Below are 26259 nucleotides of genomic sequence, written 5' to 3'. Positions count from 1 at the left end.
GCGGGGGTCAAGACCTTAAACGGAAATGACGCGTCCCTGCTCGGGGCGGAAGTTTCCCGCCCCACCCGTAAGAGTTGAGGTTTGAGCAGCGCAAGTGAGGTTCTTGTCCGGGTTCCAGTTTTCCGTGGCTCCTCCTCCTCCTGTCGTTGCAGGTGTTATTCCTGGGACTCAGGTATTTTCCGTTCTGCTATTATCCAATGGTGCAAGCTTTGGCCGAGTGTTGCCCGGTTGCACATGACCCAGAGTAAGAGGTAAATGTCTGTACCGGAGCAGGCACACAGGCGACATGTTCTGCAGGGCTGCTTGCCATTGTAAACGTTCTACTTCTCTACCATCCTGAATGAGATTCTTTCTTCCAGCTGACTGCTCATCGGTACAGGAGAACCCAACCAAAGTCAGTCTTACAGACTGAGTCCTTTTATCTTTTATCCTTTTTTCTTCCTTCTTCCTCCTCCTCCTCCTCCTCCTCTTCTTCTTCTTTTTTAAAATTATTATTATTCCTAGTCTTTGGGGACCTTCCTTGTCCCGCCTTCCTCTTCCATGCTTCCTTTCCCTCTCCTCGAATGCTGGCTGTGGAGTGTTAAAGGTTTCTGTCACTTCATTGTCCGCATGACTAAATTTTTTTAAAGATGTGCAGAATCTGTACTTCCCCGTGTGTAGCTAACCGCTATGCATTAGACGAAGTGCTTAAGATCTTTCTAACGTAGCTGCTCTGTGGGACTCAGCCCTTTCGCCCCACCTGCACTTCTCCTATCTCCCAGTAGGATCCTCCAGCGTCTCTGCAGTCTTTCAGTCTCCTGGAGACGGAGATCGCTAGACAATTTCAGTGGTGGTGCAAGTTCTTGGCATCACCATCCTAAGAGAATTCTGCCCAGAGGATTTAGGGTTGATAGACATTATTTTAAGCTAACTGAGAATTTGATGGCTGATGGGTGTTTTCCTCTTTGTAAATGAAACTATAAGTAGAATTAAGAGTATCTCCTGAAAGGTCAAATGCTTTGGGTATGAAAGAGCAACTTTTGTTTCTGTATTTGAAACAAATAATTGCTATTTGTAGCCCAAGTTGGCCTTGAACTAACTCTCTCTTTTTTCTTTTTCAAGACAGGGTTTCTCTGTGTAACCTTGCATGGCCTTGTACTCTTGATTCTCCTGTCTTGAATGTTGAGATTACAAGTGTGCACTGCCAATCCAGGTTTAAAGACAGAATTTTTTTTTTGGGGGGGGGCAGACTTTTTAAAGAAATAATACATCTGGGCAGAGGTGGCACACGCTTTTAATCCCAGCACTCGGGAGGCAGAGGCAGATGGAGCTCAGTGAGTTTAAGGCCAGCCTGGTCTACTACTAATCGAGTTCCAGGACAGCCAAGGCTGTTACACAGAGAAAACAGGTCACATAAAACCCCCCCCAAAAAAAAAAATTACTTTTCAGTGACCTAGTGAGAAAAGACTGAAGACTGAGTTATAATTTGAAGTTCTGGGTTTATGTTCAAATGCAAGTGTTTCTGCCAAAGCAGTACCAAATGGGATATCTCTTGAAATCCTTTTTTTTTTCTTCTTTGAGACAGGGTTTCCCTGTGTAGTCCTGGCTGTCCTGGAACTAGCTCTGTAGAACAGGCTGGCCTCGAACTCAGAGATCCACCTGCCTCTGCCTCCCAAGTGCTGAGATTAAAGGTGTGAGCCACCATACCCCACTATATTACTTTTTGAAATCTTGGAATAATTGAGTCACATGTGCCAAAGTGCTTTATAACAATAAATTGATACTCCTGGTGATGCAAGTTGAAATTTTATCTATTAATTTTTATTATGGCACAATTTAAATATCATAGATTTTTTTTCTGTTTTCTTTTTTTTTTTTTTTGAAAAAGAGTAGTCATATAGTCATTAGAGGCTGTATGACCATGTCACCTGTGCGTTGGTTTAAAGCCTAGGTAGTGCCCTCATTAGCTTTTGTTTTGTGTTTATTTGCTGGTGTTGTTTTGTTTTCTTTCACTGTGCTGGACATCGAACCCAGGACTCTGCTTAAGCTAGGGAAATGCTCTGCCTCTGAGCTACAGCCATGGCTTTCAGTGATCCTTTTGATGTCTGAGTGGATCTACCTAAGTTTGGTTTAGCAAATGGTTTATTTTAGTAGAAAAACAGCAACAGAAGCACTGCTGTCCCCACCCCTTTTCTATTTTTAGAGGCAGAATAAGGATAGGAATGAAAACCAAGAGATGGTTGGAACACCTGTCAGTGAGAAAGAGTGCTTGCGAGGTGGCTGGGGCTTGGTAGAGCACTCGCCTAGCATATACAAGGTTCTGGATTACATTCATAGTACTACGGAAAACAAACAAACAAACAAACAAACAAACCACGGGCTGGGGTGGGGGGCTTGGGACTTGCTAGATTCCCATTTCCAAACTAAAATGCTTAAATGTATTCTTATATTCATATGTGCTCAGACTTGAGGGACCCAATCCACACAAAAAGAAACAGGAAACTGATGTGTGCATTAGAATGTACACATTAGAATGCCAGTTTATGTTGGAATAGAAGGTAACTCTTCCTGGTGATCAGAATTTTCAGATTGAAAACTCCAGCATACTCTTCATGTATCTAAGAACTTAGGAAGCCAAGTTACTAACCAGACTAAGGTTGTGTGGTAATCAGTATCAAAGAAAAGGAGCTTAGAAAGTCTTGAATGATATTTTATTATTAGTTATGGCAGAAATTTAAGAATGATCCTTTCCCTCTATAAAGAACACTACTCGAGGGGCCTGGGTCCATAAATCAAGCAGTTGCTCTGTTCTTTTCCTTTGAGCAAAGCAAGATGAGTCCTTCTTTGTCTCAGGTCCCTGTAGCTCAATGTGTATTACAGATTGTAATTTGTTTATGTCTATTATGTTTTGTCTCCTTGAAGATATGGAAAATACATTAGTTTGATTGTGGAGATTTAGGAAATGAGACTTCACTGTCAAATATCTTATCTTTTATGATCATCTTATGGAATATAAATCTTTTTGTTTGATATATATTTTATTTATATCTATTAAAAGTACTTAAGTTTCTTTTAGTCTTATTTTTGAAGCCTGGGAGTCCTTTCTGTATTTACTAGAAAAGCATTCATATGTAATAATAGAGTTCGATAAAGAACGGTATTTTTTTTCCTTTTGGATTTTCGAGACAGGATTTCTCTGTGTATCCCTTGGCTATCCAGGAACTCATTTTGTAGACCAAGCTGGCATTAAACTCAGAGATCTGCCTGCCTCTGTCTCCCAAGTGCTGGGAATAAAGGCATGTGCTAAAGAACAGGGTTTTAATAAGAATATAGAATATGAATACACTTTTTGTTGTATTGTAAAAGTAAACTTCAGAAAATTGAAAGGAAGTAGTTAGGACTATACTGAAAATTGCAAATTTGAGTAAAGCAAAATTTCAAAATAATTTAAACTAAGGTAGCAGATTCCAGAAAGGTATGTGCTACCTACCTTCATTCTTTGAGCTGTACTTAAAAAGAGTAAACACAGTTGCTCTAGAAGATAAATGTTTTATTTCCAGAGTCAGAGATAATGAATTTGTTGGATGAATCACTGTAGCAGACTTTCTTGGTCTGCCAGCCCCAAAAATCATGACATGGAGACTTAATATTACTTATGAATGCTCAGCCTTAGTTTAGGATTGTCCCACTAGCTCTTATAACTTCATTTAATCTGTTTCTCTTCATCTGTGTTTTGCTTCAGGGCTTTTTACCTTTCTTTCATTCTGTATGTCCTTCTTTCCCGCTTCCTCTGTGTGTGTCTGTCTGGCAGCTGCCTGGCTGACTGGTCCTGGGCAACTCCCTCTCTTCCTCATTCTCTCTCTAGCCTAGATTCCTCCTCCTGCTTATTCTCTCTACCCGCCAGCCCCACCTATCCATCTGCTGCCTAGCTGTTGACCAGCTTTTTTTAAACCAATCAGGTGCCTTAAGCAAGCAAGGTAAAACAAATGCAACACATCTTTACATAGTTAAACAAATGCAGCATAAGCAAATCCAACACATTTTACTTAGTTGAACAATTATTCTGCAATGCAAACAAATGCAACACATCTTTACATAGTTAAACAAATATTCTATTCAACAACAAATCACTTTGTCCTTTGTGTGTTCTTACCCAAATTTTATAGGCATCCCTGAAATACTGGAAATGAAAATAAATTCTGTAAAGTATAAAAATATGTGTGATTTAAGAAGTTGTCATTAATAAGTACAATGGAAGTAAAAGGTTATTAACCAATAATTGTAGTCCATTTATTGTGTGCTGTGTGCTGAATACTGTGCTAACTACTTAGTAAATATTAGCTCAACTAATCCTCATAACAACAGTTAGAGGTTCTATATTCTTCATTTGTATTAGATATATTTTAAGGATCAGAAGAAAAAAGTAAAACTCAAATTAGTCAGTTTAGCTGTTTGCTTAGAGCTTTTGGAACTTTGGTGAAAAGGGTGCTAAAACGGTAGAATAAAATTTGATTTTTTTCCATAATTAATCTTTATATTTTTATGTGTTATTTGATTATATATTTTTATCTATTTTTCTGTTTCTGTTCTGAATCTTATTAGTTAATTATGTCAGAGCTTTAATAAGGTTAAGGAATTATGAGCTTTTGTTGTTTTGAGACAGGGTCTCCCTATATAGCCCTTGTTTCCTGCTGCATGTTTCCAAACCCAAAACATAAGGATTTATGTTAGTAACACACAGTTAATTTTACTTTTGTTTCTCTAGATATAATGAAAATAATTTTCAGAGAAAATGCAATATTGCCATTTATTCTATAGATATATACTGGTAAATATATATTTGGTTGAATTTTACTGTAAGGAAAACTGAACAATGGGAAAAGAATTTAATGACAGAACAGTTATGATAAAAATCTGATTTGTTAAATATATGTATATACATATATATATACATACATATATATGTGGGGTTTTTTTTTAAAGCAACTCTCGTTTCTTCTCTGTTTACTTGCTGTGGCTGTGATCTATATTTATATGGCAGTTAATTGCCTCCCAGCTGATTTCAGCACCACTTCTTTGTAGCTTAGATGTCAATTAAGTAGATAAGTACTAAACTCTCAGCCTGATCTTTATTATCTTGGTTTTAGACTCTAAAATTGTGAAGTCTTCTTTTAACATATTAAGGGTATTGGCACAGCAATTTTAATGAGAATCATTAAAAATGAACTACAATGCTGTTGTGTGGTGATACTGTGTTCCCCAGTATATTGTGCACCCTAATAAACTTACCTGGGGTCAGAGAACAGAACAGCCACTAGATATAGAGGCCAGAAAATGGTGGCACACACGGCAGAGATCCATCTGGATCTCTGTGAGTTCAAAGTCACACTGGAAACAGCCAGGCGTGGTGACACATGCCTTTAATACCAGGAAGTGATGGCAGGAAACAGAAAGGTATATAAGGCCTGAAAACCAGGAACTAGAGCCTGGTTAAGATTTTAGGCTTTTAGCAGCAGTTCAGCTGAGATCCATTTGGGAAAGGAGTCAGAGGCTTCCAGTCTGAGGAAACAGGATCAGCTGAGGAACTGGCAAGGTGAGGCTGTGGCTTGTTCTGTTTCTCTGATCTTCCAGCGTTCACCCCAGTACCTGGCTCCAGGTTTGTTTTTATTAATAAGACCCTTTAAGATTCGTGTTACACTGTTGCCTTGTTGAAACTTTAACATTGGTACTGTTTGTTCAGTATTGACTAATTCAGTTCACAGATACTTAGTACTCTTAAGTATTTGCTTTAACAAAGGTTAAAGCAAAAAATATGGCTAGCATATAGAAGCAATTCAGTATATCAAATCTACTAATATACATCGACAGAAGGGAGTTGTTACTATCTGGATTCCTCTTTGGTTTGTTTTAGTGCCCTGATACAATGTTTATGTGTTCTGGGCATTTACATATGTGTAAATTTATCATTTGTTTTTTGTAGGCTTACTTTTTAGATTTGTTTAAAACAGGATCTTGCCCTGTATCCTAGACTGGTGTGGAACTCATCATAAATCCTCCTGCCTCAGCCACCTAAGTGCTTGGATTGCAGATGTGAACCACCAGTATCACCTTTGATATCACTTATTTTATGTATTGATATATTAAATTAACATATGCCGAAGGTCATAGAGCTGTTAGGTAGCCAAATGTGGACTTAGCTCAGATTTGCCTGGTTCTGGTTCATATTGTTCACTGTTCTTTCCTGTTTTCAGTGGTACTTGCCCTTCCTTCTCCATAAGGGTGTTATGAGATAATAATAAATGAAACATAATAAAATTATTTGATAGCATGGGGTTTGAAGATCTGAAATTATTTTTCCTTGGAGTTACTTTTAGTCATTTATGGATAAATAGCTGAGAACCAAATCTAATAAAAGTTACGAATATTGAATCAGTTACAAGTAAAATTTGCAGTCTTTCGGCTAGAAATAGTTGACCTGATTCTCAGTGTTTGCAAGCGTGAGAATCACCGAGAGAGCTGAAAGCAGGCTGTCTAGCCTCCCCTCCCCTCTGTGTTTCCTCACTGTCTCTGTCCATGATGGGGCACAGGAGTGTTCCTTTCCAGCTGGTTCCCAAGTGATACTGATAGTTTGGTGCAAAGACCATATTTTAAGCCCTATATTTGAATAGCTTCTGTAAATTTTTAAGACGTATTTCTTCAGAAAGGAAAGAGGTCAAATTAGAATTTTTAATAATGGGATATGGTAAACCTGATGTCATTAACTTTAAGTTCCTATATTTTTACCTTTCCCTTTTAAAGTTTTATTTATAATTATTTAATTGAGCATTAAAAATATGATTTATTTATGTAAATTTAAGTCCCAATAGTTGTTGTTAATTTAAAACTTTTTAGTTTTTATTTATTGTTTGTATGTGTGAAAGAGAGAACAAATGTGTCATTCACGTGGATAGAGGTCAGAGAACTGTGAGTTTGGGGAATCAATTCAAACTCAGCCATGAGGCCTGAATAGCAAAGTGTTTTCACCTGCTGGTCAATATGGTGGAAAGAGTGTGCACAAGTGTTCTCTACCAAAGACCTTTCTTCAATCTATTTTTAGTTTTTGATAGTTTTTATTTTTAACCTGCTGTGAAATAAACTGTTTGAAATGAATAGTTCACACATTGGTTAAAATAAGATGAGGTACTCTAAGGATAAAAGTGTGTGGAAGCAGGTTTGCCATACCACCTTACTGACCCTGCATCAACCAGGAACAGTGGAGAAGAAGAGGGCTTTTAGGAGCTTATGTGGGGCATCACTCACTAACCTTTCCATCTGTCCTCTAAGTGTGTCATGAGATAATTTCTCCCATGTTCCTAGTTATGATGATGTCCAGGAGTGAGGGGTTACCACACACCCTTTTAGAATGGAGCCTCAGAATTAAAACTGCTTGGTGTCACATAGTATAGGCTGGGATCCTTAAGAACTAATAGGAAGTCAGGCAGCCAGGCTCTTTTGCCTGGCACTGATCTTTTCTCTGTGTGGGTCGAGGATCTAGGCAGTTTACTGTAGCGCTGTCTTTCTCCTGCTACTTTTCTGCTGTCTTCAGAAGTCAACTATCTAAATCTAATTCATTATCCAAACCGTAAAGTGGCTCACTGTATCTTTACTGATAGAATTAGTTAGGCATTGGCCTTGCCTTAGTTCTCTTTGTTCAGTTGATAGTAAGCAAGTTTCCTTCCTTTTTTGGTAAACAGAAGAGAGTCACTTTTTAGGTGGTAAAACTCAAGTCTTCTTAAGGCTGATATTGATACAGATAACAAGTAACATCTAATAATTATTGGGTACTTACATGCCAGCAACAGGAAGACATTGCCCCCTTTTTAATCCTGTTTTGTTATGCTGTGCACATGAGAAAACTGAGACTTCAAGATGACCTTCACAGGTCATTAAACAATTTAGACAATATCATAGCCACAGCAGTCTGATTCAGAGCTAAGTCTCTTAAAATTATATTGTTGTGCCTGTCTAGATCTGTGTAATATGTATCATGTGTGTGCTTATGTATTGTGTGTACATGTGTTCTTTACAAGTTATATTGTGTTATACTTTATACCACATGTACCATAGACTCCAGAATGAATTGCTTACCTAATACTAAGAGTTAGTACAACATAGAAAGCTAAATGCCACTCAGGTAAACAACTAAAAAATTCATGAATACAAAGTTGACAAAATTGTTAAGACCTTACTGATGGTCACTATTGTAAGCATTTCATATGTGTAAATTCATTTACTCCTCAAATCAACACTTACTATAATTGAGCAGCATTTACCCCTTGGCCTGCCTGCCACATAACCCTGAGTTTTCCTTTTCTCTAGACTCAGTACCCGCAGTTCTATTGCTCATTTGACATGATCTGAATTCTTCTCTTCACTGGGTATCATGGTTTGTTTCAGTTCCCTCTAGGATGATGCCTAAAGTCTGTGCACCTGATGCGAACTGACATTTCCAGAACTAAGGGAGAGTCTCCTCTCTGACGTTCTGTGCATTACAGTTCTATTAATAAAGCTTAAACCCACATTAGACTAGGGTATTAAAGTGGTACTGAAATTAAAATCCCTAAACCCTTAAAATATCCCTCAGATTAGTTCATTCTCTCCTTTATGCTTGTGCCAATGTTTTGGAATGTTTATATTTTATCCCTATTAAAATTATGTTAAGTGTAAGGTCTTTTGGTATCCTTAACTTGTTGTCCAGTGTTTTTGCTGCCCTGCATGGTCACGTCATGATCACTACAAAGGGAAAGGGCCGAGCCTGGGGAGGGGGGGAGGTGGTTGTGCACGCCTTTAATCCCAGCACTCTGGAGGCAGAGCCAGGCAGATCTCTGTGAGTTCGAGGCCAGCCTGGGCTATAGAGTGAGTTCTAGGAAAGGTGCAAAGCTGCACAGAGAAACCCTGTCTCAAAAAACCAAAAAAAAAAAAAAAAAAAAAAAAACCCACAAAGGGAAAGGGCAGTGCCAGAGTATGGTCATCTTGATTCTACAGTAGACCACTAGGATCATCCTCCAGTCTGACTTACTCTACAGTAGACCACTAGGATCATCCTCCAGTCCCCATCTTGATTCTACAGTAGACCACTAGGACCATCCTCCAGTCCCCATCTTGATTCTACAGTAGACCACTAGGATCATCCTCCAGTCCCCATCTTGATTTTACAGCACATGACTAGGATCATCCTCCAGTCCCCATCTTGATTCTACAGTAGACCACTAGGATCATCCTCCAGTCCCCATCTTGATTCTAAAGTAGACCACTAGGATCATCCTCCAGTCCCTATCTTGATTCTACAGTAGACCACTAGGGTCATCCTCCAGTCCCCATTCTTTTAGAAGTATGCACTGCACATTTGCTTATTTACCTACCTGGACTAAATTATAATTTTAGATTTGTTTTTTAAAAATCTTGAGAGACATTATAAAGTTCTTTACTAGTCTCTAAACACGAAAATACACTTTTTGATAGAAAACTCTAAGCTCATTGTGAGAAGAAACAAAGTCTCTGATGTGCCTTACTATTGTTAGCTCATTTAGACTAGACTTAATCCCTTTAAGGTGATCATAAATCACATCATTACTAATGTTAGAGTGTTATCTGGAGTTAAGATGAATCTTCTCAGACTGTTTATAAAATTTAGTCTTGCTTTTGAAATTAGTGTCCAGGCCTGTATCTCTGGTATTCATTCAGAAGCTCATTTGTAGGTCTGTGTTACTATCTTTAGTCTGGGAGAAATATGTTCTTATAAAGTATCTAGCTCTTCCTTTTTAACCTTTCTGTCTTCCATTTTCATTGTTCACTGTTCAGCCTGAATATGATCCTTCGTGTTAAGTCAGACAAATGACAATTTGTGTGTGTGTGGGGGGGGGGGGGGCGGTTACAAATCTACACATACATAGTTAATTGCATGTAAAGGAATAGACTTTTAGAGAAAGTTAATATTAACCTAGACTTTTGAAAATTTGTATTGAGGAAAGGGGGGTGAAAAAGGAAAGGTTATAGACAATACTTAGCACTTACTAAGAAAATATTTGGGAGATTGTACATTTTTTTAAAAGATTTATTTATTATTTATAATAATAAACTCTCCAGTTCTGAGATAATACATTTTATAGAGAGCTGTAACATTAATAATTATATGAGTTGTATTGGAGTGAAAGGCTATTGTGGGAAAGAATATAAATTAGTGAGCATGGAGGTCATAGGAAGAGACATTTTAATAAAGTGAACCTTATGTGCTATCTGGAACTATATGTGCTATATATCCTTATATGGAACTTTATGCTTTACAAAGTCACTGTCAATTGGTATTGTTGATGTTATTATTGAGCAAATAGAAAATAGCTATTGTTTCAAAACTAATTTGACTATAAGCAACTTTTTCTCCATATATTTGTATTTTATTGTAGTGATAGCTGAGTCTTTAATGAAAATACTCAATGAAACAGTTTGCATGTAAAAGTCCTTATTTGAGGGTTATCATACAACATGTTGGTTCTCTACTGCCTATAACAAAGGAGTTGCATTAAATGATAGTTAAAGTCTTTCCATCTCTAAAAGCCTCTGTTTTAATGTTCACTGTTTAAAACCTAGCAAAGTGGCAAATAAACAAGTTTGACATGTGCTCTTTAGAACAGACTCACATTGACATGGCTATTTTCAAACAACTGTATCTTTTATTTTCTGTAGATGGACCACACATCCCCGACCTACATGCTTGCTAACTTAACCCACTTACACTCAGAACAACTTCTGCAGGGCTTGAATCTCCTTCGTCAGCATCACGAACTCTGTGACATCATTCTTCGAGTAGGTGATGTTAAAATCCATGCTCATAAAGTGGTACTTGCCAGCATCAGCCCGTACTTCAAAGCTATGTTCACTGGAAACCTTTCTGAGAAGGAGAACAATGAGGTTGAGTTTCAGAGCATTGATGAAGCTGCACTGCAGGCCATTGTGGAGTATGCCTATACTGGGACAGTCTTCATTTCTCAGGACACAGTGGAGTCTCTCCTGCCCGCAGCAAACCTACTGCAGATAAAACTTGTCCTGAAAGAATGCTGTGCATTTCTTGAGAGCCAACTTGACCCTGGGAACTGTATTGGAATTTCCCGTTTTGCAGAGACATATGGCTGTCATGACCTTTATTTGGCGGCTACTAAATACATATGCCAGAATTTTGAATCTGTTTGCCAGACGGAAGAGTTTTTTGAGCTTACGTATGCTGATTTGGATGAGATTGTCTCCAATGACTGCTTGAATGTCGCTACTGAAGAGACAGTTTTTTATGCATTAGAGTCTTGGATCAAGTATGATGTGCAAGAACGCCAGAAATACTTAGCACAACTGCTGAACAGCGTGCGATTACCATTGCTGAGTGTTAAGTTCCTCACTAGGCTCTATGAAGCAAATCACCTTATCCGTGATGATCGTACGTGTAAACATCTGTTGAATGAAGCCCTAAAGTACCACTTCATGCCTGAACATAGACTCTCTCATCAGACAGTCTTGATGACGCGACCTCGCTGTGCTCCCAAAGTGTTGTGTGCGGTAGGAGGAAAATCTGGACTCTTTGCCTGTTTGGATAGGTAAATAAATGGGGTTTTTAAAGGAGTAATACTAACAGATAGTGTGCTTTTTAAATGTGCTAATTTTCTGTATTTAAAAAATAATTTTATTTTCCTTTATTTGCTGTTTTGGTGTTCTTTCTCTCCTTTTTATTTCCTAAAATATTTATGAGGGTATTTTAATCATATTTCCATACATTCTCTGTTATACTCAATTATTAGTCTTTTCCTCACCCCAAGTGTGTACATTTCTCTATCCTGGTTATATACTAATTTTTCTAATGTTTCATTGTTTCTACTTCTTTCTCCTCCTCTTCCTTCCCTCTTTCCTTTTCTTGCTCATCACCCTCTCCTCCTCCTCTTCTTTCTGACAGTGTGCTAAAGAAGAGAGCTAGGAACCTGTGATGAGGGCAGACTGAGGACATGAGGAGCTTTGAATGAAAATAGTTAATTAGGAGAACATCAGTGAAATAAGAAAATAAGAAACTACCATAAATAATAACTTGGGTGTGAATTTTTTTTTCATTGTGTTTTTTATGATTATAAAGAGTTCTTTTTATTTTCCTAATATTTTACAGCAGGGACTTTCAGTCTGCTTCTGTGAAGAGCAAATAGGAGATATTTCAGACTGGTAGGCCCTCTTGTCTTTGTTACATCTACTTTACTTCCACTGTTGTGGGATGAGAGCAACCGTAGACAGTATGTAAATGATTAGACATGGATGGGTTCTAATAAAACTTTATTTGTAAAAGTGGATGGACTGAATTTTAGCCCATGGCTGTGTAGCTTGCCAACCCTCGATTTAGTTCTGTATACAAGTCACCTTTGACACTGACAACATAGCTTGAGGTTCTTTGTCCCTCCTTTCATAAAGGTCACTTCATGATTTTGATTTTTGATTGTGTTATATTTTGTTCTTGAACAGAAACATCTGAGTATGTTTGAAAGAAGATGTCAAAATGAAGAGGGAGCAGGCTGAAGACATGGGGCAAGGGATGGTCACTAGTAGATCAAGGTCTTGAAATAATAGGACAGTAGTGGAAAAGAGGGATTTGAATAATTGGAGAAATACAGGTAGAACAGAGAGATGAGAGAAAGGGTCTCAGGAGATCCTTTAAGGTCTGCTAGAGAAGAAAGTGTGGGTTGGATAGGTAGCTTAGGAAATTTCTAAAAGAACCAATCTGCTCCTTAGACACAGGGAGTCATAAGGATGACAGTGTACTGAGATTACTTTAAGTAACTGTGAAAATTTTAAATCTTCAATGGATAAGTAGCAACACAATCTATACTCACCCCATGAAAGTATCAATATAACTGATCACCATTTGTCCTTAGAAGACTTTTTTGGGGGATGAGTATAGTATCACACTCCTGTAATCCCAGGATTTGGGAGACAGGGCCAGGAGTATAGTCATGAGCTTGGTCATTCTGCTTTACCTAAGGAGTTCTAAGTCAACCAAATCTACATAGTAAGACACTGCTTCTAACTAAAAACAAAAGAACAACAATCCAAAAAATCATTATGATGAATACCTTTATGCCATATCTGCTTATATGAGTTACCGAACATGATTTAGGTCAGCAGAAATCCATGAATTCTAGATAATCCCCCTTTAGAACTTCTGGTTTCATTTCCACTGTGAGGTTTGTTTGTTTGTTTGTTTGTTTGTTTGTTTGTTTTTCCTTACACCAACCGTATTATTTTATTTTATATCACCCGCTGGGTATTTAGCAGTTCTGTTCAGTCTCTGATGTTAACTCTCTTGATTTTTTTTTTTTTTTTTTTTTGACTTTTTGAGGCAGGGTTTCTCTGTGTAGCTTTGCGCCTTTCCTGGAACTCACTTGGTAGCCCAGGCTGGCCTTGAACTCACAGAGATCCGCCTGGCTCTGCCTCCCGAGTGCTGGGATTAAAGGCGTGCACCACCACCGCCCGGCTATTAACTCTCTTGAATTGGCCCAAACTGCGCAGGCAAAGGGCTTGGTCTCACAGTACTGCTCCTGCTTCAGCTGCTAGCTTTTGTCATCACCAGTTACCTCGGTATATCTAAATCTTGTTTGCTGGTACTCTGGTTTCTTTCATACCAGCTTATTTTAGTACATGTACTCTGTTATGGTTTGAATGTGTTCCCAAAGTTTATATGTTGAAACTAAATCCTCCATGCAACATTCCCCAAAAGGTGAAACCTTCAAAAAGTAGTTAGATCCTGGGTGTGCCTGAATTAAGACCATTATCATGGAAGTGGATTTGTTCTAAAAGAGGAGTGTGGCTCCTTTGATCCCTCTTTGTGTGTTACCAATAGCTTCTTCTACATTATTATGTAGTAAAAATGCCCTTGTCTGAGACAGACCCTTGATCTTGGGCCTGCATTACATACCATGAGCCAAATAATCTTCCGTTGTTTATAATATCCCCAATCAATAATTTCTGTTACGGCAGAAAACAAACTGACAGGAAACTTGGTACAAGGAGACGGGCCTGTTGCTGTAACAAATACTTGGAAGTGTGGAAGCAGTTCGGAAACTGGGTAAGGGATACATGTTGCTCAGATTTGGCAGATTTTTCTAGGTTTTCATGAGCAGAACATTAAAGACAGTTCTAAATTCAAGAAGAGGAAACAGTCTGAATCTTTCTAGACATTACCTGTGACAGTACATGGCCAGCATATTAGGAGAAGTATAGTTGGTAAAAGGCTGTTGTGATGTAACCTTAGACAGATAGGAAGAACATGGACTTGGAACTTGGAGGAAACGCCACTCTTGTTATACAATTGCAGAGAACACATCCCTCATTTTACATAATACAGCACATGAGTGACAAACTAGGTTACCTGGCAAAAGAATGTCTAAGCAGCAGTTTTTTAAGTAAATATACTTAAGAAATGAGAGGAAAGAAATGACCTAAAGATAGAATTAGAATGGGAAAGTTGAGACCTTCATAGCCGTCGCATGTCAAGAGTTGAAAAGGTTTGCTTAAGAGCAAACCAAAGCTGTGACCATGTGAATTCCACAGACTAAAGAGACCAGCGTGGATATAAGGAAGCCAGAAACTACCATCAGGAAAGGAAGAGAGACTGACAACATTTTGATAGTCTTTGTGGATCCTCTTTTTACCACAGAGCCATAGCTCTAGGAGGGCGGAGCAGTTTTAGGCATAGGCCCAGGGCCCCCTCCATGGACCTGCAAACAAAGCCATCTCAGGACTCTGGGCACAGCATTCAGCATAGCACTCTGACTACTCCAGCTGCAGCTTGACCCACCAGAGATTCAGAACACACTTGCTGTGGCTTGTCTACTTAGATTCCTAAGAAGACATAGGAAACAATGGAAGGCCTAGGCAGAAATCTATGGTAGAGATGGAACAGCTTCTGGGAGCCTGCCACTTAAGTGCTGAACATCAAGGAGATGGGAGAACTAGAGGCATTAAGACCCCACATACTGTGAGGTGTTGAGCAGACTGAATCCATAAAACCGTACATCGAGTTAAGGCTTCCTTAAGCCTTGTGGGCCTGAATCCTACCTACCCCAGTATGCTCAGCCTGTGGAGCCAAAGGAGACTGGTCTCTGGTGGTTTCTTAGTCATGGGACAGATGCATACTATACCTTATTTAGCATTTTCTTTTTGATGAGTTATGGTCTTGAGCTCCATTGAGCATTTCTGGATATGTTGCCTATTATGAAATTGACTATAGGAGATACTCAGTCGAGGAGACACGTTAAGTATGAAATTCTAAGTGAAGGTATAAAACTTGTTAGATAAAATGGTTTTCCAGAGTAGTTTGTACCAGTTTACACTCTTAGCCGCAGTGTGTCCATGTTGGCACAACACTCTTACCAGTTATTTTCTGCCTGCACTTTCAACAGTCTGGAAGGTACATCATGATTTATTGTGGGTTTGATTTGCATAACCTTGATTACTAATGCAAGTACACATTCTTGTTGATGGGCCATTTGAGTTTTTTAATCTATTATTTTTCTGCTTATTCATTAGTGTGGAGATGTACTTTCCCCAGAATGACTCTTGGATTGGTCTGGCGCCCCTAAATATTCCTCGCTATGAATTTGGGATATGTGTTTTAGACCAAAAAGTCTATGTTATAGGTGGTATTGAAACTAGCGTGCGTCCTGGTGTCACCGTGAGAAAACATGAAAATTCAGTGGAGTGTTGGGACCCTGATACAAATACCTGGACTTCTCTAGAGAGAATGAACGAGAGCAGAAGTACCCTTGGAGTAGTAGTCCTTGCTGGAGAACTTTATGCTTTAGGTGGATATGATGGACAGTCTTACTTGCAATCTGTAGAGAAATATATCCCCAAAATAAGACAATGGCAACCTGTGGCCCCAATGACAACCACAAGAAGTTGTTTTGCTGCAGCTGTTCTGGATGGAATGATTTACGCCATTGGAGGGTATGGCCCCGCTCACATGAACAGGTATTTAACATAATAATCGAGTTGCTTGTGTTTGTAGGTTTTTGCAGAAGCACAATGTACAGTCATTTTTGAATTTTAAATAATTTGTGTGTATAAATGGACTTTTAATATGCTTAAATAATATTGATAGGCATTTGGAAATTTAGACTGTCCTAAGTGTAATTGTATTTTATCACTGAGATTCATATCTCTCCTATTAAAGTTTATGTCCAACTAGTGAACTACATTTTAGAGCTCAGAAAACCTAAAACAAATTAGACAGATTTAAAATTTTATATGATGCAATAATTTTGTATGTATCTATGTGTGTGCGTGTTTTTTTCTTACAATGCTTAATAGAATAAAGAAGTACAATTCATGTATTACAGTACAGTGTAAAACATCATACAATTAAAATCTCGGGCCAGTAAGATTGCTCAGTGGGTCAATGCACTTGCTGCACCAGCCTGGCAAACTGAGTTCAGCCTTTGGACCCCCTGATGGAGGAAAGCACCATTTCTCAAGTACTTCTCTCCTTTTTGTGGTATATTCACACCCATAGTTATGTATGGATAATATTTTCTAAAGCAGCAGCTTTTAAAACTCAAGCCTTATTTCATATTCCTTTTGGGGTTCTATAGTCACAGTAGACATGTCAGCACAGTACTAGAGTGAGGATGAGAGACTTCTGTTTCTGTAGTATATTCTTGGAATAAAGGAGAAATACAGGTAAGAAAAAGTAAGGTCTGCAAGATACTGATTGTATGTACTGTGACTCATAGTTCTAAACCTTTGTTAAAAATTGATGTTCTAAGGAATTTTATCTCTTGGAGTGGTGTTTCACTCATTGTAAACAATCTAATGAAAAAGTTTTGTGCTTATATATACTATACCATTTTGTATGAGGGATGGGAGCATCCATGGAATTGTCCTACAACCAATTCCTTGTGGATATCCTATCTAACTGTAGGAAAGAATAACATGCAGCTATTGTTATATCCTGTTCACAAAGTAAACTTTTATACCTATCTTATCTACAGATACCTAAGCACTTGGGACAAATTACTATTATTTGTATGTCTGTTTTTTTTACTTAGTTTTTAAAACTGTGGTGGGTTTGAGTTTTGGTTTGGCAGAAAGAGTGACAGTGACCTATGAATTAATTCTTCCTCATGTAAATACTTGCAGTGTGGAGCGCTATGACCCAAGTAAGGATTCCTGGGAGATGGTTGCATCCATGGCCGATAAAAGGATTCACTTTGGCGTCGGAGTTATGCTAGGTTTTATTTTTGTGGTAGGTGGGCACAATGGTGTCTCACATCTGTCAAGCATTGAAAGATATGACCCGCATCAAAATCAGTGGACAGTGTGCAGACCAATGAAAGAGCCCAGGACAGGTAATATTTGTTTATTTATTCATTCTTTTGTTTGTTCGTTTCGTGGTACTGGGGATTGAAACCCAGGCTTGTGCATGTAAATATCCTAAAATTTAACTACATCTTGAGCTGTTAACTCATTAAACTCAAAATACAGGACTGTGCTTTATGGAGTGATATTCTTATAATACTAGTATCTTGTACCTTAACAGTAAGGATGTTATTTTATCAGAAAAAAATCTTGTGTAATTGTGTCTATGTGTCTATGTGTGTGTGTGAGAGAGAGAAATACATACAGAGACAGACACAGTGTGGTACATGTATATGGAGGTCAGAGAAAAATTTTACAGGAGTTGGTTCTCTGCTACCTTGTTTTGAGGGAGAGTCACTTTTAATTTCATGCTGCTGTGCCTCATACTGACCTGTAATCTTCCCGCCATTTCTCCTGACTCCATCTGCCCCCCACAATAAGCTCAAGTTTACAGGTATCTTTATTACATGCTGACTTTCTTTCCTTTGGGTGTGTTCCAAGAAGTGGGATAGCTGGATGCTATAGTAGTTCTGCTTTTGGTATTGTGGGGAATTCCATACAGATTTCAGTCATAGACGAATGATTTACACTTTCACCAATGGTCTGTCAGTTCCTTTTCCATGTGTTCTCTCCAGCGTGTGGTGTTTGCTTGAATATTAGCCATTCTCACTGGGGTAAGGTGGAATCTCACGACACTTCTGGTCTGCATTACTTTATAGCTAAGGACAGTTGAACAGTTTTTCATGTATTTCTGATTTGTACTTTTGAGAGTTCTCTGTTGAGTTTGTTTGCTCATTTATTAATTGAAGTATTTGGATTTTTATTTAATTTGAGTCATTTATGTATTCTGAATATTAGTTCCTTATTAGATAAATATCTAGCCTAGATTGTCTTCCGCTTGTAGGCTGCTATTTCACTCTGGTAGTAGTTCCCTTTGCTGTCCAATCCTATTTTTCATTTACTGTTTGTTGAACTGTTACAGTCCTATTCAGAGAGTTATTATCTAATGCCTCTCTGACTTGAGCCATTTTCTATTTATTTTTCTTCTTGCAGCTTCAAAATTTCAAACCATACATTAAGGCTTTTGGTCTATTTTGAATGGATTTGCGTACAGGGTGAGAGACTGGCAGCTAGTGTTGTTCTTCTACATGCAGGTTTCTGATTGTCCCAGCACCACTGTTAAAGAGGCTGTCTGCTTTCCAATGTATGTTTTTGGCTCCGTTGTCAAGGCGGCTATAGCTGTGAGGATTGATTTCTAGGTCCTCTATTCTATCCCGTTGACCTACATGTGGTTTTTTGTTTTTGCCAAACAATATATTTTTATTTGGGAATCGAGACCATTAATATTTAGAGTTATTATTAAAAGGTGTATATTAATTCCTGTCATTCAGTAGTTATGTGGTGTTTTCTCCGCTGTCTTTGGACTTCATGTCCTGGTGTTATTTGTTCCCTGTGACCTCTTGAGTGTGCTTGTCCTGTCGTCAAATTGAAGTATTCCTTCTAGTGTCGTCTATAATATGTCATGGAGAATTGATTTTCTGATCTTGTCTACTCAGTGTTCCATAGATCTCTTTTATCTGGATAGGCATTTCTTTCATAAGTTGGAAATTTTCTTCTGTGACTTTTTGTACTGAAGATATTTTCTATGCCTTCACTATGATTTTCTTCTCTTTCTATCCTCTTTGGGTTCCTTAAACATATTTATCATTTCTGTTTTGAAATCATTGTCTTGTGCATCAATTAAGTCTCTTTTTCCAGGGAACATTACAGTTAGGGGTGCTAATTTATAGACATGTTGTCTTCATTATTCATGATGTTTATGGGGCCTAGGCATCTAGAGTTTGGTCACTACTGGTGGCGTTTTTTTTGGGTTTGTTTGTTTTTGTTTTTTGCTATGGATATCTGGTCTCATCTGTACATATGCATACAGCACATGTACACAGAAAAAATAATAGAGAGTGCAAAGTAAATAGAGACAGCAGTCCAGAAAAGAGAGAGGAGAGAGACACAGAGAAGAAAGGGAGGGAGGGAAAGAGGGAAGCTGTTAGTACCTCTTTTTTCAGAGAAGCACTCACACACTGCACACCACATATATATATATACCACACACCACACACACCATACATACCACACACAAACCACATACATATACCACATATGCCATACATCACACATGCACCACACACGCCACATACAGCACACATACATACACCACACATACATATATACCACACACCACATACACCATACACCACACATATACTGCACACCACATACAGCACACATATATACACCACGTACACCACACATAAACACACATATATACCACACACCTCATACACTATACATACCACACACAAACCATATGCACCATACGTACACCACATACACCATACCACACACACCACATACACTACATATATATATGTACGCCACATACACCACCACAGACCATACATAACACATACCACACACACCACATATACCACACATATACATACACCCACAGACACATGCATACGTACATTTCACATACATACACATGCAAAACACATACACACGACACATCACACATACAACACACACCCCCTTTTGTTGTTTACTAGATTTGGTGTGCAAGTCAGTTTTCCCCTCTAAAGTCCCTACAGATTAGACAGAGTTTGTCTGGTGTGTGAGCCTGTTAATGTGGAAGTGCCGGCTCTACCCTCCGGACTGCTCCACCAGGTAAGTCTGGGGACACACCCTGCGTGGATGAGGCCTCCTCTCAGAGGCACTCTGCCTGTGTGGTTTCAGCATGGGAGACTTGCACAACTTTTTGTGGTCCTCTGAGAATATACAAATCAGTCAAGCCAATTCCATCCCTGGTAGCAGTAGCCAAATCACAGGCTGTGGTTGATCTTGTGTGCCAGGGCTTTGCAATTCTTGACTCTAGCCACCTGTCTTGTACCCATACACCTTTTCTCTCATCTTCCTGCTGCTTAGCTGAGTGTCCACCCTCAGCTTGCCTCTCAGGTGTGGCTTCCCCCTACAGTCAAGTAGATCTCTTCCCACGAATCTCAGTCCAAGTTACAATGAGTTCTTGGTCACTTCGCAGTGGGGGACGGTGAGGCCTTTGTTGTTTAAAGATGTAGAAATGCAGGATGTTCTGCTTCCCCTGCCCAAGTCGGAGTGTGAGACCTCTGCTAAGGCAAAGTCACATATAGTACCAGTGAGCAAGCTGGAAAGTACAGGGGCCTCTCTGGCATCTGTGTGCTGCACAGGACACAGAATACAAAAACGCTTTTTTCTTTTTCTTCTTTTGAGACAGGTTCTCACCATGTAACTCTGGCTGCTGCCCTGTAACTTGCTCTGAAGTACAGCTGGCCTTGAAGTCAGGGAGAGCCACTGCCCTGCCTCCAGAGGGCTAGGATCAAAGGCGTGCACCTCCATGCCAAGCTAGAAATGGCATTATAAACTTCCTTTTTTCAGAGTCACCTTGGGCACGTGTGGAGCCCTCCAAGTCCTTCCATCTCTCACTGGAGGATTCTCTTCTCTCTGTGCTGTTTGCTTAGTGCTCTGTGGGAGGGTTTTCTTTTACAAATCTACTGTTCTGTCTCTGTATTCCACCTGGTCTCTGTCTGTGGCTTTCTGTTTCCCTCCCTTGCTTTACCATATCATCCACCTCTCTCCACAGCCACATACTTAATGATATCTTCAGATGGTTGAGAACGCCGAAAAATACTGTGGGTTTACTTAAGGTTTATTTATTTATTTAGCCTGCTGTCTCTCCTGTCCCCTTCTCTCAGCTCTTCTATTTGTTTTCTAGTCACCCACTGTCTTTGTGTTCACTATCAAATAGTCTTTCCTCTGCAAGTAGGATAGTTCAGTCAAAAAAAGGATCCGATTTTACGGTTTCTAGAGAAGAAAAAAATACATCCTTAGGTACAGGAGAAATTGTTATTTTTGAGCCCAAACTCAAATGACATTGTTTAAAGGGCAGTTTGTTGTTGTTGTTCTTTCGTTTTTCGAGACAGGGCTTCTCTGTGTAGCTTTGCGCCTTTCCTGCATCTCACTCTGTAGCCCAGGAGGGCCTCGAACTTACAGAGATCATCCTGGCTCTGCCTCCCGAGTGCTGGGATTAAAGGCATGTGCCACCACCACCTGGCGAGCTTTCTTATTTTTATGATTGAAAAAAAAATTCCAGAATCATAAGAACTCAAGGGAAATTAAAATACAACGAACCATTTAAGTGTTTAGTATAGTTTCTCCGGCACACTCAATAGGGAAAGCCATAAAAACAGTGAGAGTGTTTTAAATGTGGGTAGACTTACTATTTTTAGAATTTTTACTATAGGTGGTAATATCTAAGAGAGGATTTTTAAGACATAAGTTATATAGTACAATGTATTTGAAAACCTGATCAAATTTATAGAAAGACATGCAAATATACATTAGAAATATATTGCTTTCTTCCTAGTATTTTAAGAATGCATGCCAGCATATACCTTTAATCTCAGCATTCAGGAGGTAGAGGCTGGCAGATCTCCCTGAGTTCAAGGCCAGCCTGCTCCACAAAGCAAGTTCCAGGACAGCCAGAGCTGTTACACAGAGAAACCCTGTCTTCAAAAAAAAAAAAAAAAAAAGAAGAAGAAGAAAAAAAAAGAAAAGAATGCCAGTCATCTTGATCTGATCATTGTACTTTCTATGCATGCATTGACATGTCACACTGTAACCTGTGAGCAAGTCTAATTACTGTGTGTCAAAACTAAAAGCATATTTTGAAAGTACTTTCCTGTAGTAGGGAGGGAGAATAGAATTGAAGAGCAGAGGTGAAGGCAGCTGACTGCTTTGTTGAGGTTTTTGTTTTGTTTTTGTTTTCTCTAGTAAGCCTATATTTCTATAATGTTTGTATAATTATAGTGATTGCTGAAATGAATTTTGAAAATATATTAAAGTATAAATTATTCTAAGTGAGACGTAATCTGCTTCATAATTCACCTGTGTGTTCTTTTCTCCCCACCTGTCTTAGGAGTTGGTGCTGCAGTAATTGATAATTACCTTTATGTAGTCGGTGGTCACTCAGGGTCTTCCTATTTGAACACAGTACAGAAATACGACCCTATCTCAGATACATGGCTGGACTCAGCTGGCATGATATACTGTCGCTGCAATTTTGGATTAACAGCACTTTGAGAAGTGTGAACTTGTGGGAATCGCCCATGGTGGTGCCACGGAAAGAAGGCCCAGTGTCCTGAAAACTGCATTGCTTTCTCTGTAACTTGAAGTGGCGTGAAGACTCAGAGCTTTGTTGGGTACTTTGAACAGACAAATAGTTTGAATTGCTCTTGATTATATAGTGAATCAATAATTAAGAAAAAAAAGAAAGGAAGGAAAAAAAGGAAAGACCTAACCAATTAAATTGTGCACTTTTCTCCACTAAGACTGGGATAGACTAGTTTTTATATTCCTAAATGTAGAGAAAACCTTGCTGCTTTTTAATTTTGTTTTCAATAATTTAAGCTCATTTTTTTTAAATCTGTATTTTGATTTACTAGGAAGAGAGAAGCTTCAGACCCTGGAGTGTATTGAATGACTGGACAGAGTGTGGATAGTGATTGTTGGATGTAAATTCATACACTTCGCATTGGTTTTATTAAAAAGGGCTGCTTTTCCTTTGGGTACTTTTAAGGATTGTAAATACCATGTCAGTCATCTGAGGGCTCTTTCTGCTAAATGATTTTAGGGCTAATAGTGTGATAAAGTTGCAAAACAATGGCTTTTATTATCATATTTGGGGCCCTGTTTAAGACAGGGCATATTTATTGTTTGTGCTTTTTCTGTGTGGGCTGATGACCTCCTCTGTGCTTCGGTGAGCCTGGATAGAGAGCAAATCGCGTGGTTGCAGCTGTTCTCCAGCGCTACACAGCAGGCGCCCGCAGTCGATGTAAATACATTTGGAAGCTGTCTGGTACCACCCTCGATGCATACTGTTGTTTTCACATATTCTTCATTTTAGTCTTTTACGGTCCTGATTTTGTTTTCAGTGTTCAATTATAAAAATGGTGCTAACTGCAGGATGTGTAACAAAGCTGTAACCAATGTTATTTGGGTGGTCAGTGTGAGATGCATGATGTACTATGATAGTCTTTTTCATTTTTTATTGGCTTGACTTCATTTGTGCTTATGGAAAATAATAGTGATTACATTAATGTTAACATCCAAAACCATCTGAATGGCTTGAGTTATACTTCCCATGGTTTTTGAATGGTGACTTAAAGAATGATGCTTTTTTTTTTTAATTTTCTTTCTTGTTCTAGATATTACCTGTCCTTCAATACAGAAATACATGCACCAAATACAACATGCTAGGCAGGTGTGCATTACTGTTTTTATTTCTTAGGTAACTGAGTATTTTTAATTTATTGAGGAAAACTGGAACTCGATGTTTACTTGAATAAATGGTTCTAAATTTGGTTCTGCTTTGATTAAAGAAACAATCTTTCACAACAAAACTGTTACAGCCACTGACAGCTTATTTTAAAAAAATAGTTAACTTATTCTAGCATGGTTTAGTAAATATCTGTTAGTCTTAACACATTAATTTGCATTTTATTACTATGTTGGTACTTGCATTTTCGAATTTAGTAATTTTGTTTTCGTTTCCTTTTTTTTTTCTTTTTTACCTACCTACTCTCTCTCTCTCTTTATAACTTCTACAAGACCAGTGAATATTTTTTCCTAAGAAAAAGAACTCATCCTGCATTCTTAAGTGCCATACTATTCTAACTATTGTTAAGAAGCCATTTGTAATTATAAAGACTAGCTTTACCTGTTAGCATATATGTTATTGCTCAAAAACTATAGCCGAGCAATTTGTAGAATTCCTTGTTTTTCCATAAACTACCCGTTGTAGATTTGAGACTATACTATGAAACTATGTAAAATCATCTTTAGTCATAGAGTAATACCATGCTTTACAAATATTTGCACAGATTATGAAGCCTTGCAAGTAATTTTTAGTCTCTTTTAACCTAGAACTCAACAGAAGCTAATAAAATCAACTAAGTATTTTCTATGTCGCTTATTTGAATATCATAGTGACACATAGCAATAACTTTTTCATTGGTTTGAATAAATCTGTTGAATAGGAATAAGGTGCACTATTGTGGTTGGCCTAAACCGTATTTAAAGAAAAGCATTTTAAAGTAGATTCCAGCAGATACACACTTTTAAATCCTAAGCATAAATGTTTTTGTTTATATCAGCCAAATTATTAAATATATTGTTATGCTACTTTTAATCTCTTCCTCCCAGAAGTGAAGTGAATTTGGAAGACTAGAAAGTTATTTTAAACATAAACACATCTATTCTAATCATTCTGTTTTAACAGGGCTTTCCTCATATATTGCTCCCAGTGTGCAATTCCTACAAAATACATAGCCATTTGGTAGGTTAGATCAAAAGTATACTGACTATTATTTTATTTTTTAAATCTTAAGTTTTATCTTGCTTAAAAACTAAATGCAAAACATTTTGGGCAACGGTAGGATCATGTTTCTGTGAACAAAGTACAGAAACATACAAAGCAGAAAAAATTGCACTCAAAATTTAGAAATACACTGTATTTTAGGAATCCTGTTGTATTGTTCATAGTAAGCATAGCTACTGTATGTCCTGACACCTGGTAAGTTCACAACAGAGATTTCTCATCTGGAATTGGATGGTATATTTTCTAAAGGAAAAACAAAACTAGGAAAGACACAAACCCATTTTCTAGAACACCGTGGCCCTGGCTAACAATGAGGAAAATACATGTGTGTATCATGCTGGGTCCTGGTGTTTGTTTTCAGCTGTGGTGGTGGATTCCTAGTGTTGTCACCAAAGTGCTCATTTTTAGGAAAATCAAACTCCACAGTGAAGTCAAGTTCAATCAGTTGTGATAACCTCTCTAAACTTTCTATGCAGAAAGTACACAAGCTCTGTGACAGGTCAAGTTAACATCCTTTCTGCTACTCAACCCTCTCTTTCCCACTGTAGACAGCACTTTAATTAGACAAGATTTAATTAGATAATGATTCTGTGGCTGGGTATTTATTGGCTCTTCATTTCCAGTGTACTGAATTCAGTGTTGATATTCACATTTGGAAAATAAGTTTAATACATTTTGCATAGAAAAAGTTTACAAATCTTACTAGTGTGAATATGGTCAAATAAAAATCCAGTTTACATCTCGCAGAGAGAAAAATTGTCACCCATGTCTTTCATATTATATATCCGCATGTCTTCTACATTTAATTTTGTCAAGTTATCGTGTAAAGTCCCACTTATTTTAAAATACCAAGCAAAAAGTTCCAAGTTTGCCTTAATATACATGTGAAATTAAAGAACTGGATGATAATGCCTATATCTTTGCCTTATGAATTGTGCCGTGTCATGAACCAGAGATGGCTGTGCATTTAACAGGATTCTGAAGCATTGTAGATGTGGAGTACCAGTGGGTGTCCTCTGTTGCAAAGAGTGTGGTTGGTTGGTTGTCAGTAAGGTTCATGTTTAAATGTTTTGTACCTGTATTTTACCTCTGAATAGGTACTTTTTAGCATCAGGGTTTTATTTTATTTTTGTTTACATAGTAAAGTGGCATTTAACTTGTTGAAGATTGTGTTCTTTTTTTTTATTTTAAGAGTTCTTTGTGTATATTATTGTGGTAATGCTCTGTAATGGTTATAGTTATATTTCACTTAATGTGAAGTATTTAAAATAAAACTGAAAAATATAAATTTGTATCATGTAATAATTATTGTGAACTGAACTAATCTTTGTCATGTTCAACTCTTCAGTCACTCAAGTTCTTTTGGATACATGGATGGATGGATGCATGGATAG

General features: G+C 38.1%; 1 protein-coding gene across 1 annotated transcript; it reads left to right on the top strand.

Moving 5' to 3' along the window:
* Nucleotides 1-41: 41 nt before the first annotated feature.
* On the top strand, nucleotides 42-26157 carry Klhl28 (kelch like family member 28). The gene is made up of 5 exons (XM_052738602.1): nucleotides 42-172; nucleotides 10702-11600; nucleotides 15568-16011; nucleotides 17179-17387; nucleotides 22406-26157. The coding sequence occupies exons 2-5, from the start codon at nucleotides 10702-10704 to the stop codon at nucleotides 22567-22569; spliced, it is 1716 nt and encodes a 571-aa protein (XP_052594562.1). The 5' UTR covers nucleotides 42-172; the 3' UTR covers nucleotides 22570-26157.
* Nucleotides 26158-26259: the final 102 nt, after the last annotated feature.

Source organism: Peromyscus californicus, unplaced genomic scaffold (genome assembly GCF_007827085.1).
Source record: "Peromyscus californicus insignis strain IS unplaced genomic scaffold, ASM782708v3 Scaffold_15__1_contigs__length_86483966, whole genome shotgun sequence".
Lineage (NCBI taxonomy): Eukaryota > Metazoa > Chordata > Mammalia > Rodentia > Cricetidae > Peromyscus > Peromyscus californicus.
The sequence above is the reverse complement of the archived record's forward strand: the minus strand, read 5'-3'. Positions and strand labels throughout refer to the sequence as shown.